This window comes from Crotalus tigris, unplaced genomic scaffold (genome assembly GCF_016545835.1).
Source record: "Crotalus tigris isolate CLP2741 ecotype Arizona unplaced genomic scaffold, ASM1654583v1 scf7180000024310.2302065, whole genome shotgun sequence".
Lineage (NCBI taxonomy): Eukaryota > Metazoa > Chordata > Lepidosauria > Squamata > Viperidae > Crotalus > Crotalus tigris.
The window spans coordinates 1,675,697-1,693,590 of record NW_024100482.1 but is presented as its reverse complement, the minus strand read 5'-3'; the positions used below and the strand labels follow the sequence as shown (position 1 = coordinate 1,693,590).

The 17,894-nt window shown below is 38.8% G+C and overlaps 1 protein-coding gene across 2 annotated transcripts in view; it reads right to left on the bottom strand.

The window, feature by feature from the left end:
* The window catches only part of MEIKIN (meiotic kinetochore factor), a 23,172-nt gene extending 5,278 nt beyond the window's left edge, over positions 1-17,894 (bottom strand). Inside the window, exons 1-10 of one of the 2 annotated variants that reach the window (XM_039324965.1) lie at positions 17,385-17,894; positions 16,299-16,537; positions 12,049-12,139; positions 11,439-11,517; positions 10,433-10,493; positions 7,025-7,168; positions 6,425-6,541; positions 4,854-4,890; positions 2,608-2,666; positions 40-134 (exon numbers count right to left, since the gene is read on the bottom strand). In XM_039324965.1, the coding sequence (XP_039180899.1) occupies positions 40-134; positions 2,608-2,666; positions 4,854-4,890; positions 6,425-6,541; positions 7,025-7,168; positions 10,433-10,493; positions 11,439-11,517; positions 12,049-12,139; positions 16,299-16,503 (888 nt within the window). In that variant the 5' untranslated portion in view covers positions 16,504-16,537; positions 17,385-17,894. The remainder of the gene's footprint in view (positions 1-39; positions 135-2,607; positions 2,667-4,853; positions 4,891-6,424; positions 6,542-7,024; positions 7,169-10,432; positions 10,494-11,438; positions 11,518-12,048; positions 12,140-16,298; positions 16,538-17,384) is intronic. The other variant, XM_039324964.1, reaches the window with a different exon arrangement.

Here is a 17,894-nt window from a genome sequence, read left to right as displayed (position 1 = left end):
ATTTATACATGATAGCCTAAGAGTATTAAAAACTATTACCTTGTTTTTTTGTTCTGGAAGCAATAATGAAACTCCAGAAGGCTGTGATTTAAGTCTTTTTTCATTTGCAGGCAAAATTTTGTACACCTGTTTCCCTGAAAAATACACTATGTTTCAAATCATCTGAAAGAACTGGCCCTATTTTTGCCAGCCATAGGTTTGTGACTCAGATCAACAGCATCATGTGCTTATTCCCAATTTCAGAACATATAATTATATCTTCATACTATATATATATATATATATATATATATATATATATATATATATATATATATATATATATATATATATATAGCTTGCCCACTTTATTCAAAATCTCTCTTGAGAGAGGGAATGAGCTTTTGCACTTGAATATATATAGCCAAGGGTACCAATTACTTTAGAATGAATCAGGTACTCACAACTGTTACCATAGCAACCAAAAAAATTGGGGTGCAGCCTGCAGCCAGAAATAGCTGTGATTTTGCAGCTTGCCGCCATTTCCCCCCACTAGCAGCCAATCAAAGTGTTGCAGACGCTCTTTAGTCCTTCGGATACTGGCTTGGAAACTGAGGCAGTGTAGCAAGATACGCCTTAAAGGCTGGACTTCATGCATTGAGTTAAAATCAGGACAGGAATCTCTTACAAAGCTGCACTGGCTTCCAACAGAAGTAGGGATGCTCATTTTTATATTTTCTGGGCCCAATGCTCCTCACCACAGCAATCTTCTCTCAGTCACTTTATCTTTCAATCCAGTCTCTGAGAAGAATCAGGCTTCCCTCATTCACTTGATTTCCCTGCCTCCACCTTTTCTTACTTCTCCGAAAATGCTCTCCAGATCACCCCTCTAATAGGGTTCTTTCTTTCCCCTTCACGTACATGATGGGAGAAAAGGAGTAACTCTCCTCCATCTTGAGTTAGTTAAGTTTCCTTAATCTAACTAACATAGCTTTTGTAAGGCTTTTTTTCCCCCTTTCTGCTCATCCGCCTTTGCACAATCCTGGTCTAATTTTTTTTGTGAATGTTTTATAATAGAATGCACACCCTCAGTTCTTAATTCATTTCTTCCCAGATTCCTCTGTGATTGGCTTGGAAACAGATGCTTAATAGTGTGAGAGGAAGTGTTTGGCCCCATGATATTCTGTAGCAGGGGTCTTCAAACTTGGCCCTTTTATGACTTGTGGACTTCAACTCCCAGAATTCCTCAGCCAGGCACGCTGGCTAAGGAATTCTGGGAGATGAAGTCCACAAGTCATAAAAGGGCCAAGTTTGAAGACCCCTGTTCTGTACCATATCATTTCAGCACATTCTCCTCTGGTGTGAGGACATTATTTGGTATGATCTGGAGCTTGTTTATGAATGCACATTTACGTATGCATATTTTTACTGCTTTACTGACATAGGATCAAGGCATTTGATTATGTCTTGTGACAAAGTGAAATACTCGGTTAGATAAAATATTAAGTTAGAAGCTACTACCAAGAGAGAAGGAAAAATGCATGGTTTTGAAATGGTCCAAATCAAACCGGAATGTACAACTTCTGTTTTTTATTCATTTCTACACTAGGGGAAAGAAGATAGATAGATAGATAGATAGATAGATAGATAGATAGATAGATAGATAGATAGATAGATAGATGGATGGATGGATGGATGGATGGATGGATGGATGGATGGATGGATGGATGGATGGATGGATGGATGGATGGACGGACAGACCACTTTCTATTTATTTGGAGCATGACCCTTCAAAGAGAATGGAAAGCATTCTCAACAAATTAGTTGAGAATCAGTTCACTTTATTATGATCAAAGATCAGCCAAGCCTGAATACATATAGAAGGTTGCTTTAAATAGTTCTCCTTAGTAAGATCTCCCTGAAAATCTGGGATGAACATTCGCTAAATTGACTGCAACTAATTTTTATAGCTTCAGAGTCAAATGTTCTTCAGAAAACAGCCTTGCAATTCCACAAAAAGGTACAACTTCCATAACAAATTGTAACAGCTGCTAGAAGACCAGTTTGCTATAGCAAACTAAAAGCCAGGAGACGAGAGTTCTAGGCATCCCTTAGGCAGGAAAGCCAGCTGGATGATTTTAGACCAGTCACTCTTTTTCTGTTAGGTGTATTCACTGCCTTAAATTCACACACACGCACGCACACACACACACAGGATTATAACCTCAAATATATTTTACAACAATTTTAAAATGTTCACATCTTTAGATAGGGTAGTATCTCTAGGCTCCCAAACAAGCCAAAATTATAGTTAAGCTGAGACATACATTTCTAAATCCCTGATCAGTCTTGTGAGAAAATATGATACCAAATTATTATAGGGCATGTAAACAAATTCCATGAATGACAGCAAAGCAATGCAAAGGATGAGAAGGGAACTATTTTAGTTATGATATTTTCAGTGCCAAGACTGCAATCCAGCTGTAGTAAGGGTTTTTATAACATATGATTAGAGAGTATTTAAAGGAACCACTATAAATAGGATGTTGACATAATCCTATCTCAGTAAGAGACAAAAAAAATCTACTGGGTATCTTACATATAGTAAAAAAAAACTTTTTTTTTTACCTGCTACCATGGCTGAAGTATTTGTGGGTTCAGAAGTCAGTTTCTGCCTGGATTGTTTTCTGCAGGCAAAAGACTGTGATATTAATAAATATTCAAACATTTTGAAAAAACTATAACTAGCATTGCACATAAAAATCTCCATGTATTAAGTTGAAACATTTTTGTTTCCCTAATTAACCAAGTTGGCAGTGTTCAAGACAACATGTCAATAACGTTAGAAGGACAGGCCTTAAAATTTGTGGAACAATTCAACTATCTTGGTAGCATCATGGAAACAGATGGGGGAACAGGCAAATCAGCTGCTATCTTCCAACAAATGCCCTCAGTATGGACCATGTCCACCATAAACACAGCAACCACGATCAGCTTATTTAATGCCATTGTCATACCAAACGCCATCTATGCCAGTGAGATCTGAAAAGCCACAACAAAAATTGTTCATAAGATTAATATCTTCCAACAACATTGCATCAGAAAGATTCTTCGTTATCTTGTATAAAGGACCATGTCACAAACAAGGAAATTCTACAAAGAAGTAATTCCCGAAGACTTTCTGAGATAGTGACAGAACAAAGAAATTGCTTTGCTGGACACATGCTCCCCAAGTGAGCAAAGTCCAGCAAAGATGGCAATCAATTGGATACCGAAGGACGGCTGCAGATCAAGACCTGTGGTGTACGCTTGTAGTCCAATGTTCTTAGACGTGGGGAAAAAAATAATCAGAAAGCACTGAACAAGTAGTCCTCAGCTTACAACAATTCGAAGTTACAACGGCACTGATGAAACTAACTTACGACTGCTTTTCACACTTACGATTGTTGTGGCATTCCCATGGTCACATGATCAAAATTCAGGCACTTGGGAATTGGCATATATTTATGACAGTTGCACTGTCCTGGGTCATGTGATCACCACCTGTAACCTTCCCAGCTAGCTTCAGACAAGGAAAGTCAATGGGGAAGCTAGAGTTGCTTAATGATTCACTTAAGAACTACAGTGATTCACTTACTTACAATGGCAAAAAAGGTCAGAAAATGGGCCAAAACTTTCTTAACAACTGCCTTGCTTAACAATAGAAATTTTGGGCTCATTTATGGTCATAAATTAAGGACTATACTGCAATAATATACATAATAAACCTTTTTTTTTAAAAAAAAACAACATTAAAACCATCAAATATAAAATGACAAAATAAAATCATTAACACAAGATGGAAAAGGAAAGAGCCGAATACACTTGGGGGGGGGCAGGTGGAGTTAGCTTTTAATTAGTCAAACACCTCCCGTGTGGAACCCCCCCCCACAGGGACCCCAAGCCATCTGGCAGAACCAGACATTAAGGCTCTTACACAAAGTCAGGGAGGGTGGGGAGCCAATCTGACCTCTGGGGAGGGGGGAATAGTACATATTATGTATCAGCTAATCAGCCAAAACAATTCATACAGTTAATTTTGCTTTAATATGAACTTCTCACTATAGATGTGTGATGGCTCAGGAGTTAAAGACCCTGAGTTTGTCAGATGGAAAGGTGACAGCCCAGCTTCGAGACCCAGCGCTATGCAACAGGATAAGCTCCCGTTATTGCCCCTTAGAGTCAGAAGCAACTGGACAAGGGAAACATTTACTTTTACAGATATGCTGTGGAAAATGTAATTTCTAAAAGGGGATTTTCAGAACTACAGTTCTCAGCAAGATTTCCACAATTCTTGGAGATTTCTCCCAAGCGCAAATGCCAGTAATTCTAAAACTTCTATGAAGCATTCTCTGAATAAAATGGTCCTTGGAGACTGAACGTGGGGGGACATTGTCTAAGTAAAATAGCCACTTCCAAGGCTTTTGTTGATTTCCTAACTGTAGAGTGAAATATAAATGGAAACTGGCATCCGGCACTCAAGTGTAGGGAGACTTAAACCTTAATCATATAAAAAATAATAATAACACGTGCTACAGAAGTTTGTATCTTTTAAGATTTCTGATTATGATCATTCTCAACTGCCTGATATATTTAATTTTGTACTATATTGTAAAATGGATGATTCCCACAATAATGACAGCACTAGTCATCTGTTTATAGTGGCAGTTTAAATTACTCTTCTGTTGTGGTTTTGGTTTATAAGAGAATACATTTGGAGTCCAATAAGATTGTTGGCATCTTTACTCTTACAAACTGTTTTGCACCAGCAGCTTTGTAAACACTACTAATATAAGGAAAACAAATTATCAAATTTAAAGAGAATTTTCTTTTACCTGGCAATGTTCTGGCCTTGGATTCCTAAAGGGGTACCTGGAAGAGATTTAACTTAGCTGAATATAAGAAGCAGAAGATAGTACAGTATTTCTAATTGCCTATGTCATAGGGCTCATCTATATTTTGCTCGCCCCCATATAAAGGTACCCCATTAACTACTTGTTGCTTGACTTTGTCTGCCTTGATGAGGGCCTTGAAGACTTGGCTGTTGTCCCAAGCAGTGGGGCAGGATGGTACGTGAACCCATGAACATGATATATAATATATGTTTGTGTCCAGCATGTTTTTAAGGGCTCTAATTTAAATTTTGATGTTTTTAATTTTCAGTTTGCTACATAAAATTGCTTGGCAAGGGGGCACCCATAAAAATTGAAGAAATAAACATGTAAGAAAGGAATACAAGTCTTTGACGTATCCTGAAGTGATCTCTGCCTGTCTTTTTTTGCTCTATGTCAAAAGTGGGAGTGGTGCTTTGTAGTCTGTCTGTGACATTTCATTTCCTTGAAGGCAATGTTTAATTTGCTAACACGCTGGGCACTGGCCCTGCCCTCCGCTACTCTTGGTCTGCTGGGCTGTCTTCTCTTACAGAAAACCTAACCACAATCTGTTTTGCAAGATATGTCTTAGGGCTTTTGGGAGACCATTTATGTGCTTTAAAACACTTAATATATACACGTTCCTCTTTTTATGGATCAGGCACCAATGTACTGTTGAACATTTCAAGAACTTCAGCTGATTTGAATGGGTATCGTGATTGATGCTTATACCTGCTGGCCCTACCTATCCTAAAGAAGATCTCACACAAACATCAGAGGTGGTGCCATTTTTGCCCAGTCTAATGCCACTTCCCTTTTCCATGGAGTACCTCTGGATACCATAGCCACTTGCTGCCAGCATTCCCTTGTAGCATTCCACAGTTTAAGGTGAAATTGACAAAATGTCTCCCAGATGCCTCTTCTAGCTCAGGTAACTGAGGGCGGAATTATAAAACTGGAGCCAGCCTCTTATCTCCCCATCTCTCTTGCAATGCATGACAAAAAGTAAAAGAGGAAGAAGATAATGGGTCCCTTTGTGTCAGTTCTCCAGCCCATCGAATTACTCCACAAAATGGGGAACTGACAACAAAAGGCCCTCAGATCTTCTAATTGCAACAAAGGAACATCCCCTTTTCATATTCAGATATAATTCTTATTTCGCTGAGGCAAAATATGAAATACAACCAGCATTTTATTAAGGCAATATACTTTAAGCTGGTTCCTGCAACGAAGAGCAGGAAATGATGCTTTGAGGATGAGACCAGAGGACATGCAGAACTATCCCCAATGAGATTCCTAAGCCAAATTAAGTTTTGAGAAGTGTTTGGCCTTCAGTGTTGAGGTAATTTCCACTGGAAACTGGCACACGTTGTTTGCTCTGTCCATTCCTTTTCTCCCCCAGCTTCCATTTTTCTTGACACAAGTTCATCCATATCATATTCCTACCCATATTCCTAAGTCAGCTGCTGAAGATATTGTTCTTTTTTGCTTTAGAACTTCAATGGCAAAGTTAAATTAAATATTCTGAAAGTTACCGAGTATTTTAGAAAGGTTTGGCAGTTGTGACATCTTGTCTATGTTGATGGCTTTGCTGGTATCCAAGAGAGTTGAATTTTTGCACGCAAGATGTGTTTCAGGACTAGCAGTGTCTTCTGAAGACAGAAGACAATACAGTTAATGATACTATTATTAAAATCCAGAAAGTTCTATAATGTTAATAATGCCTTTTTATAATTTCTTCAGAACATTTTCCATACATTTCAGGGGAGCGAACAAATAGGTTGATAATGAGAATATAATCAGAAGCAAATGTTTTGCTTAATGCATAATGGAACTGATTTATCTCTGGGTTTAGGAAACTTGGATCACAAATTGTCAAATCAAAAGTTAAAAAAATAAGGGTGATTTTGAATTCATGAGTTGATTGAAGGAATATGCATACATTAGCAAATTAAAAAGGATTGGGCAGAAGACTATTTAATCTGCTTTCCTCCCTAATATATTGAAATACAATGTACTAATGGTCTGCCTTCTCATTCAAAGAAAAAAACATAAATACATGTACATATATAAAACATAAAAGGTATGTGCATCTCTTTTAATTTATTCTCACAAATAATTTTAAAAATGTGTACCTAAGCCAGTTTCATCCCTGAATATTTCAGGTGATGAATAACTACTGGTAGAATCAATACTCTTGGTATAACTACAGTCCGGAGTAGTCTCCATATCCAAACAATCAAGCAAAAAGTCTGAAACTCCTGTTGGTAATGTCATTTCTGGAATTACAGCAAAACGTAATGTTATCAAAAGAATAAAAAGCTTCTGCAGGAAGCAACAGGAAAATAATACAGAAAGATTTAAGTTTTATCAAATTGCTTACCTCTCCATTGTGGAGCACACTGTTATGAAACAGAAAGGAAACATACAAACTGATCAAGGTAAACTAATAATCCTTTTCCATAACAAAATGGTCTTTCTCAAATATGTGTATTTAGCAACAAAGGAAAAAAAGCAAACTTAATTATATTCCTATCACCAAGAAAATACTTAATATACTTAAAAAATTTGTACATACAGCTATTTTTAATTACATTTTACATTCCTTTTATTGCATTTTTATAAGTAACTCAAGGTGGCAAACATATTTAATACTCCTTCCTCCTTCTCATCTTCCCCACAACATCCCTGTGAGGTGGGTTGGGCTAAGAGAGTGTGACTGGCTCAAATTCACCCAGCTGGCTTTCATGCTTAAGGCAAGACTAAAACTCATAGTCTCCTGGTTTTTAGGCCATCATCTTAACCATTACACCAAATTATGTATACACAAACATATACAAATTTAGGTGCCATGAATCTGTTCTTAAATAAATACATATGCAACATAACACATCTATCAGGTTAGAACCAGGTTTGTTTTTAATAAGCAATAAGAAAACATGGGCTGGTGGGATAAACATAAAACCCCAACTACTCAAAGGTCTGCTAAGTTGATGTTATGACAAACATGTGAACATAGTACTGATTGACACTGATTAGCTGTGGAAGATTGTAATGAAATATCAATACCATTTGCTGAAATGCTTAGGTGGAATTGTCATATATGTATACACCAGCGGTTCTCAACCTGTGGGTCAGGACCCCATTTGGGGTCGAACGACCATTTCACAGGGGTCGCCAAACAACGCAGTCCGCCATTTTTCCCCCTTTTCCTTAGCTGTGCTACTCCCTTTTATTCTATTGGCTTTTGAAAGCCAATAGAATAGACTCTCTTGAATAGAGTCTAATTCTATTGGCTTTCAAAAGCCAATAGGAATTGTCCAGGCTGTCTCTGTGCTGCTGAGCCCGCCCAAAATCCCATTCTACAAATGGTGCTGCAAGTTGTCTGCAGCGAAGGCAAGCTGTCTGGAAGTTTCCCCCCCTCCCTGCTGAGCAACTACTAAAAATGTAAGTAAAAGAGGGCCAGGGGTGGGAGGTGGCAGGCCAGCGGGCGCAGAGAGGGTTGCTGGTGCGCATGGGGCCTGGCGTGTGCCTTACCTGGTGGCCCAGCCGGTGGTCGGCCTGCGCCGTCTCTGCCGCTTGCCAGCTACGCCTCAGCCGGCGCAGGGGGCAGCACCACGCATGCGTGGCACTCCCGGGCAGGGAAAGTCCCCGACTTACGACCGGTTGGGTAGTCCTCAACTTATGACTGGTTGGGTAGTCCTCGACTTACGACCGGTTGGGGGTCGCGGCATTAAAAAGGTTGAGAACCACTGGTATACACTGTTTGTTTTTGTTTTTTTTTTCACTATGTATTGTTTGCTTTCAATTAAAAGCAAAAATAAACAAACATAAGATGTTAATCAGGAAGAATATCAAGGTGACTTATGTGCTGAAGTACATTTTAATTGGTTGACAAATTGTTATTTATAGTACAGATATTAAACTTATACATTATTTTTATTTTAATATTTTGAAATAATGACCAAAAAAAGGGAAAACACCTCAGTGATAATTATGGTAAAAATACACCCACTGTCAAAGGAAAAAAATAGAAAAAAAAATACAACAAAGCAAGGTAGATAGATACATATAGATAGATCAATTTAACAGTAAATAATTATACACACACACACATATATCTATTTAATGCAATTAATCATATATATATATATATATATATATATATATATATATATATATATATATATATATATATATATATTATAGTTATATTTATTCTTATTTATATTATGTTTTCTAACAAATCTTTAGTAAAGTTGAAGTTCTCAAAATTGCATTTCCCCCAAATAGTGTAACTTTAAATGACAGAGTTCTTTTAGATTCACTGAGGAAATGAATCCTTTTTTTTCGGGTTAATCATATTTGGGGAACATGGAAACTTCTAAGCGATGGTATTTCCAGGCAAACATCTGTTTTGAATAATATTCCAAACCAGCAAACTTTTAAATAAGCCTGCTCTAGCAGACTTAGGATTCAACAGATAAAAATTTCCTCCAAACATTACCTCAAACTAATCAGTTGTATGTGAGGATTATTCATATAAATTGCATTGTTAGTATAGACTTGGTTCATTTATGGATTTAATGGACATCTAGGTTTCACATACATACTCATCTCCTCCAATGCTCTGCTAAATTAAGTGTTTAATTATTCAATTGCTGTAGAAAAGTAGTGCATGAATTTAACAAAAGAAATAAGTAAGCAAAACCAATGCTTACTACAAAGAGCCACTATAAGCTGCCATTTCCCATGGTGACAGGATTGAAAATTCATTTATAGTGCTGGCCTCTACAAGTCTTTGAGATACAAAAGAGATATATCACAGTCTGAAAAACCACATGTCAAAAATCTTCTAAAATTTTCAAATTAATAATCATTTTGCCTGAAATGACATCACTAACATAAACTCAAAATCCAATTATTTAGTAGTAACTAGCTAAGAAAATCTAACACAATTCTAGATTCCTCCATTAATTCCACTTCTTCACCTCATATACAATATACAATAATATGCGTGTTGCATAGGGTCTGGAGAGCTGAGGGACATTTTTTCTCCAATAGTTTTCACTTATTCTGTATGTACCCACACAGCAGGTCCTCTTTATTAAACACTGAGAAAGCATGTCCTTTTTTTGTGCCCCCCCCCCGCCCCCGAACAGTGTTCTCCCAGAGATACGGACTGTGTCCTCTCTCCTAGGGTTCCCAAAAGCTTTTAAAATCTGGCTTTGGTCCCAGGCCTGGAGTTAATGTACGTATCATTGTATTTTAAGATGTCTGATTTATATTGCCTTTGAGGTTGTTTTAGTCCAGGCTATATGTGTTTTATGTTTTATAAGTTTGTATGGATTTTTTCATTTTGGAGTTGGAGGCTATAAAAAAATTGAACAAACGAACAAATAATAAACGGTGTCAATCCTCACAAGAAAAACTGACAAGGAGAGGGATATTATATATCAATGTTACTTTATGAGACCCATGTGCAAAACTAAAGCTTCACGTTACAGTGAAAAGAATAGCACAGCATACATGGAAATACTTACCTGAAGTAGCTTCACCGTATCTCAGGCTTTGTGTACCTGCAGAGGCTAAATGCAAGGAATCCTATGGGCAACAATGAAAGACCAGATGTCATAGCAAATATCATCATACAATTTCTCACAAATTGTTTCCTGGGAGTGATCCTTTACATGTTTTCTTCAGTTAACCTACCCAAGCTATGCTGTAATTGTGGGATAGCAAAAATTTTCCTCAAGCAGGGCCTAATATTCTTATGATCAAACTATTACACCAGTGAACACAAAGAAACCATATTAGCAAGCAAATAAATAACTAATACATCATACATAGGTCTACTGTTCATCATCCCATCTGGGCTTGTTTTATTTGACATCTTATTACTTTCTTCTATATTTTTGAAAAGCTGTTTTAAATGTTTTAACCATCTGTAAACTGCCAACATTTTTTGGGAATCAGATAGCACGTAAGTTTAATAAATGATTATGATTATCATCCTTCTCATCAAGAAGACTGGAAAGGGCATCACAATGTCCCAGGACAATGTCTTGCTGTGTAAAATACTCTTGACTTCCCCTTGCATGCTTCTCCATGTCCTAATAAACTTATAAAACAGCGCTGCCCCCAACCTTTTGGACACCAGGGACCAGTTCTGTGGAGAGAGGTTTTTCTATGGACTGGAGGGGCGTGGGTTCGTGTGCTACCTGCTTGTTTGTGTAGCCTGGTTTCTGGCATGCAGTGGACCGGTGCCAGTCCACGGACCAGGTGTTGGGGACCGCTATTATAAAACATACTAAACTTAGTTTTAACCCTGGTTGATGTTTTATGACTTAAGTGAATAGTTCAGTTAATTTATGATTCAGTGTATTGTGTAAACCCAATATAAGTCAATGGGAGCCAGATATGATTAACTTTCTCCAATTACAATCATAGCTGAAAGTGGTTTAATGGAACCCTGGATACTATCCTCATCTATTCCTCCACATCAGTGAAATATATTCAATGTAAGTGATCTCACAGTATTATGTCTACCTTTAAAGGAGTTGTTTTCATGTCACTGATATCGTTGGTCACCTCTGTACTGCTATATTCATTGCAATTTAATTCAATGCTATTTAGGAAAAAAAATGAGGGCAATTATATTTTCAGAGGCAATTTCAGTTCTTTTCAGATATCTACAACCTCTTTCAGTAAAACAGTAAGTGTATTATTCTTGCTCCTGAGCATTCATTTAATGAGAATACTGTTGATAAGAAAACTGGCCTGAGAACACCATTCCCTTATTGCAGTGGTGGCGAACGCGTGCCAGAGGTGGCACTCAGAGCCCTCTCTGTGGGCATGCGTGCCGTGCTCCGGAGATGGCGAGGTACTGGCCCCCGCCACCCTGGCCCCGCCCACCGTCTGCCATGACCACCGTGGCCACGCCCACCTGGCACCCAGTGATAAATAAGTGGGGTTTGGGTTGCAATTTGGGCACTGGGTCTCTAAAAGGTTCGCCATCACTGCCTTATTGTAATGGATTACAGTCCCATCATCCCCAGTCCCCATGGAGTTTTACTGTTAAAACAAAGTGATCTAAAACCTTTCATAAGATTAAAAGAGAAAAAAAATTAAAAAGTCCTGAATGCCTATTATTCCTTACTTTTCTTCAGATGAAGGACAAACCATCTGAGTCACTTGAGAGTGTTCTTGAATTTTTGGTAATGCTTTTGTAACAGTGCTTTTCATTTGCCCTAACAAGACAGAAAGTAGTGTAGAAGTTACTAGAAGAGCAGGAGGAAGGAGGAAAATAGAGTTTTAAGATTTTCAATATTAAGCTTATCTAAAAGTCTTGCATTCACCTAATGATTTGTTTTATGTAAACGGGGCATAGAGAACCAGTTTGCTATAGTGCCTAAGGCATCAGACTACAAACCCATGAGATTGTGAGTTCTAGTTCTGACTTATGCACAAAATTAGCTGGGTGATCACTCTCTCCCAGCCTAAGAAAGCCTAAATCATTTCTGAAAAAACTTCCTTACTCTCTAAACTTACTTTCTCTTCAAAAGGATAAATGCTCCCCCTTCTGGTTACTCAGTTTAATAACTTGGTAAACAATCCACCTACAGCACACAGAAAGCTTTCATTTTTCCAAGTTTAGGCAGTTTTAAGGTGGCAGACTAATCAAGAGGTGAGTTACTATTCACAAATTGGGAAGAATTTCTTACATATATGGTACACTTGGATAAGCCTATTGATAATCACACTTCTGGGTTAAACATTGTCAAAGATTATTGGAAAAGGAGGCCTGGATCACCAGCTTAAAATGAGGAACAGTGTCTCTCTTCCATAAATTATCATATTTTTATAGTTTGGATAAAAGATATTGCACCTTCTGGATATGATCATGCTTCCCCAAGCCGAACTGTTATCTGGACGTGTGTGTGTGTGTGTGTGTGTGTGTGTGTGTGTGTGTGTGTGTGTTTCTCCTGTACAACCTTTCCTGAACTGGAAGGCCTTCCTCAGTCACTGAATCATATTTAATTTGGACTATTGCAATATGTTGTTCATGGGGATGCCACTGAAAACCACTTGAAAACTTTGTCTAGTCCAGAATGGAGTGGTTTTGGCAATTAGGAGACCCACACAATTTAGTCACATAACATCACTACTTTGAGAGCTGCAGTGGTTACTAGTTTGCTTTGGGAAGCATTTCAAGGCATGTGTTGTTACCTTTATAAGCTCATAAGCCCATCCCCTGGTTGTTTCTATTTGTCTATTAGACTTTCAAAAAGACAGATCACATTAGACCCGTACCATTACTGTACAAGCACATGTGTCCAACCCACGTCCCATGGGCCACCTGCCACCCTGGACTGCTAGTAATGTGCCCTGTTAAGAGATAATATTAAGGTACAGTTTGTTTATATACATTAACTATATTCTATATTTTATATGTGTCCCAAGATCATTCCTCTTGATTTAGTGAAGTCCAGGCAAGCCAAAAGTATAAAGATGCCCATGGTATAAAGTGTCATCTGAAGGCCTTTTCAGACACGGTTCCTTTTTTTCTGGTACATATACCTAGACATCAAAACAGCTTCAGCTTTAAGTTTCAAAAAGCAATTAAGAACTGTTTTTTTTTTTTTTTTTCAGCTAGCTTTGAGCCCCTTAGCAGTGGAAATGTTTGCATTGGCTGTTCAGTGGAGCATTTCACAGGTAGTCTCGACTTAAAGTTACAATTGAGCCCAAACTTTCTGTTCCTAAGTGAGAGAGTTAAGTGAGTTTTGTCCCATTTTACGATCTTTCTTGCCACAGTTGTTAAGTGAATTGCTGCAATTCCTAAGTTAGTAACATGGTAGTTAAGTGAATCTGGCTTCCCCATTGACTTTGCTTGTCAGAAAGTTGTAAAAGGGGATCGCATGACTCCAGGACACTGCAACCGTCATAAATATGAGCCAGTTGCCAAGCTTCTGAATTCTGACCACCTGACCGTGGAGGCCCTGCAACAGCTGTAAATGTGAAGAAGTCATAAATCATTTTTTTCAGCACTGTTGTAACTTTGAACGGTCACTAACCAAAATAGTTATAAGTTGAGGACCCTCTGTATTACATTAGTTTTTTATAGTTTATTGCTATAAAGCAGGAGTCTTCAAACTTGGCCCTTTTATGACTTGTGGACTTCAACTCCCAAAATTCCTCAGCCAGCGTGTCTGGCTGAGGAATTCTGGGAGTTGAAATCCACATCATAAAAGGGCCAAGTTTGAAGACTCCTGCTATAAAATATCAGTATGTACACTGCTCAGAAGTAGTTATGACTGGAGCAGCATATAAGTCTAATACAGCGGTTCTCAACCTTTGTGTGACGGCGGCGCCCCCATGCGCAGCGGCGCCCCATGCACGGTGCGCATGCGTGGCGGCGGCCCCATGCACAGCGCGCATGCGTGGCGGCGGCCCCATGCGCGGCGCCCCGAGGGGGGGAAATGGCAGATCGCATTGTTTGGCGACCCCCATAAAATGGTCGTTCGACCCCAAATGGGGTCGCGACCCATAGGTTGAGAACCGCTGGTCTAAAGAATAAACAACTTACCCATGTAACTAAAAATGAGCCAGAAGGCATTGTTTCTTGTTTCTGAAATGCTTCTGGATTTCAGAATCAGAATATTTTCCATAAAGCTTCTTAAAAATGCACACAGGTAATCCTCGACTTACAACATTTCCTTTAGTGACTGTTCAAAGTTACAACAGTGTTGAAAAAAAAGTGACTTAGGATAGTTTTCACTTACGACCGTTGCAGCATCCCCATGGTCATATGATCTAAATTCACATGCTCGGCAACTGACTCATATTTATGACATTTGCAGGGTCCTGGGCTCATGGGATCCTCTTTTGCAACCTTCCAGCAAGTGAAGTCAATGGGGAAGTCCAACTCACTTAACAACCTTGTTACTAAATTAACAACTGCAATAATTCACTTAACAACCATGGCAAGAAAGGTCATAAAATGGGACAAAACTCACTTAACTGTCTCAGTAACAGAAATTTTGGCTTCAAACGTGATAGTAAGTCAAGGACTACCTGTGTTCAAGAAAAAATAAGTACAGGCTATAAACCAGATGCAGTATATATGCCATCCATTTCAAGCCTAAGAAAATGCAAGTAGCCCTCCCTATCCCTGAAACTATCTTCCCTCGAACTGTCCAGCAAAAAGTGCTTTTCCTTCATCCAAAATGAACATTTTAATCTCAGCTTTACCAATAGTAACCCATTTTTTTAAAAAAAGTAAGGTTCTTATAAACACTTGAATCCTAGATAAATGCACTCTTGTCACATTCCATCCTATTGTGCTGTTATTCCAAAAGTTGTCTAGGATTAGTTTTTTTGGGGGGGTGGGGGGGAGTTGTTTCTTTTCCAGCTCAAACCTAGTTTGCAATTCAGAGAATAATCCACTTGCAGTTATAAGCACACACGGCAATAAACCAACCACAAAATATATTGTGGAATAAATTTCCTAATAAAACACATAAGGCTGTGATGTAACTAGAACTTACAGCATTTCTCCTAAAGCTACACAATGAACAACTCCTGACACCTTCCTGACTCTTGAAATCAGCTTGTTGGATTGCAGAAGGAAACTATTTGGAAAGCACAAACTGTTCAGGAAATAGAAGCATAGAGATGAAATGGGCCCTCTCCAAACCACCTGGTTCTTCCATATGAACCTTCAGGCTTTAAAAGGAACTAACCATGATTGCCCTGTATATTTTTGTGAGATCCAGGGCCCTATAAAATCAGGAGTACACAGTTACATTTCAACTTCAGATCTTCACCATTAACTCAGGGAAGGCAAGAGGATGGAGTGCAGTATTTAAAAGATGTCTTGCCTCAAAACTTGAAGTTACCTCTTCAGAGCTTTGAGAGGATTTCAAATAATTCTAATAACTCTAACAATCACTTTAGATATCTACATTAGGCAGGATTCAGTTCACCACAATTCAGGAACTATAAGCAATCAAATTCATTTATTTCATACAGGAAAAACATCTGTTGTGAAAAATCTTGAGCCTTAGAGCTGTATTGTTCTCCTATACATGTCAAACTCGCGACGTCATGTGACATCGCACAACGTATCAGAGGTTTTTTCCCATTGCCGGCAATGGGGTGGGCGCGGTTTCCTGGTGATGCATCCGGCCTATGGGCCGGCAGTTTGACACCCCTGTCCTATACCTTAACTGAAAATCAAATACACAGAAAGCATAAGTAATTTAAAAGCAATGTAGAGAAATGTTCAAACTAGATCAGATCTTCTTCAGCCTTCAGGTCATCTAAAAGCTCTCGAGGATGATCAAAAAAGTACAGAGATTATATAGTCTGAAACATAAAGAATACTTTAATTATTCATGAAGATCTCACCTTTTTTTTTACCAACAGTACTTTTCACCTGAGGATCACAATTAAACTTAGAAAGCTGATCTGGATGCTCCCGAGAAGCTTTGGCTTTACTCTTCATTCCGACCATTGCAACAGATGCTGTTTTAGCTGGCAATGGAGAAGCACAATGTGTTCTCTTTTGGGTTTGCCTCTTCTGGGAATATGAACGTAATTTCATCCAATCCATCCTCTTTTCCTCTGCTTTTCCTCCTTCAAAACTGCTGTCCAAATGGAAAAAAAGTAAGACAAGCTCTAAGTCAAATATAAGCCAAGGCGTCTTTTTGAAGTCTAATGATCTTCAGATATACTATTGGTTGTCAGTACTTGCTCTACTCAAGCGGCTCAGGAAAACAAGAACCAAGATACAACAAACCTTGACACAAAAAGAACATATCATTTCAGTGAATAAAGCAGTCATCCAATTTAATGTGCCCTAAAAAAGAGAAAACAGGGTTTGACTACTAGGACTTTCTTGAACAGGGACCTGGTCTGGAAGACTTCCAAGATTCTTTCCAACTCTGTTATGCTGCCCAGGAGCTGCAGCAACTAACTCCAAATCTGCTATTATTTCTACAATGAAGTCAAATACTATTTCCCTCCAAGATAAATACCAAAAGGTATTTTCTAGAGGAATATTGTTTGCTACAGACAGACAGCTACTCAAAAAGTATAATTAGGTTTGCATTAATATATGCTACACCCAGGACACACTCTCAGGAAAACGATTCAAGAGCTGAAGTCAAAATTTAGCCAATATAGGGAGAAATGCAGAACAGCCAAGAATCAGCAGATGAAGAGATGTAGGTGTGGGAGAAGTAAGGATGCTTGGATGCAATTATAAATCCAGACCTAACTATAAATTATAAACCTAGATCTAATGATAAAGATTGGGCCCAAAGTGAGAGGATCAGGTGAACAAATTGCCCTATCGTTAACGTGGCCGCCTGATTTTAAGGGTAGCAAAAGTTGTCTCAAAATATAACTCTGAAAAATACCAGCGAAAGGACGAGAACCTCCTGTTCGAGAGGTCCTATGGCCTATGGCCCACAACCCACAACCACAACCCACCGTCAGCCTCTCCGTCCTCTGCACAAGCTTCCTTAATAACAGAAGAGTCGCCTCCCGCGGGGGGGGGGAAGACATCTCGGCATTCTGATAGACAGCTACTTTCACCCAATTACCGCTCAGGAATGGGTCCAATGATCCTATCGGAGTCCTCAGCCCTCTCCTTCCTTCGCCTCATTTGTTCAGCTCATGAACGGCAGCGGCTGGACGTCTATAATGAGAACAATCTGCAGAAAGGCTTCGATCGAATCAAAAGCCCGGCTGCCGATACTCGTATCTGATTTACTTGACGCGCGCGCGCTTCGTCATGTATTTCGCTTCTTAATTTGATTCTTTTCGGATGCGTTGGGTGGCAGATCCCATTATCCTTCCAAAAGGGGATTGATTTCTGCGAACTAAGAGGAGTGTTAAGACTTTGAAGAGTTTATTCCCGCCACCTCCTACTGTACAATTTGACTTGTTGCATAATCTCTTTACTTGTGTACAACCTGACGTAGAATCCTGGCTTTTTAA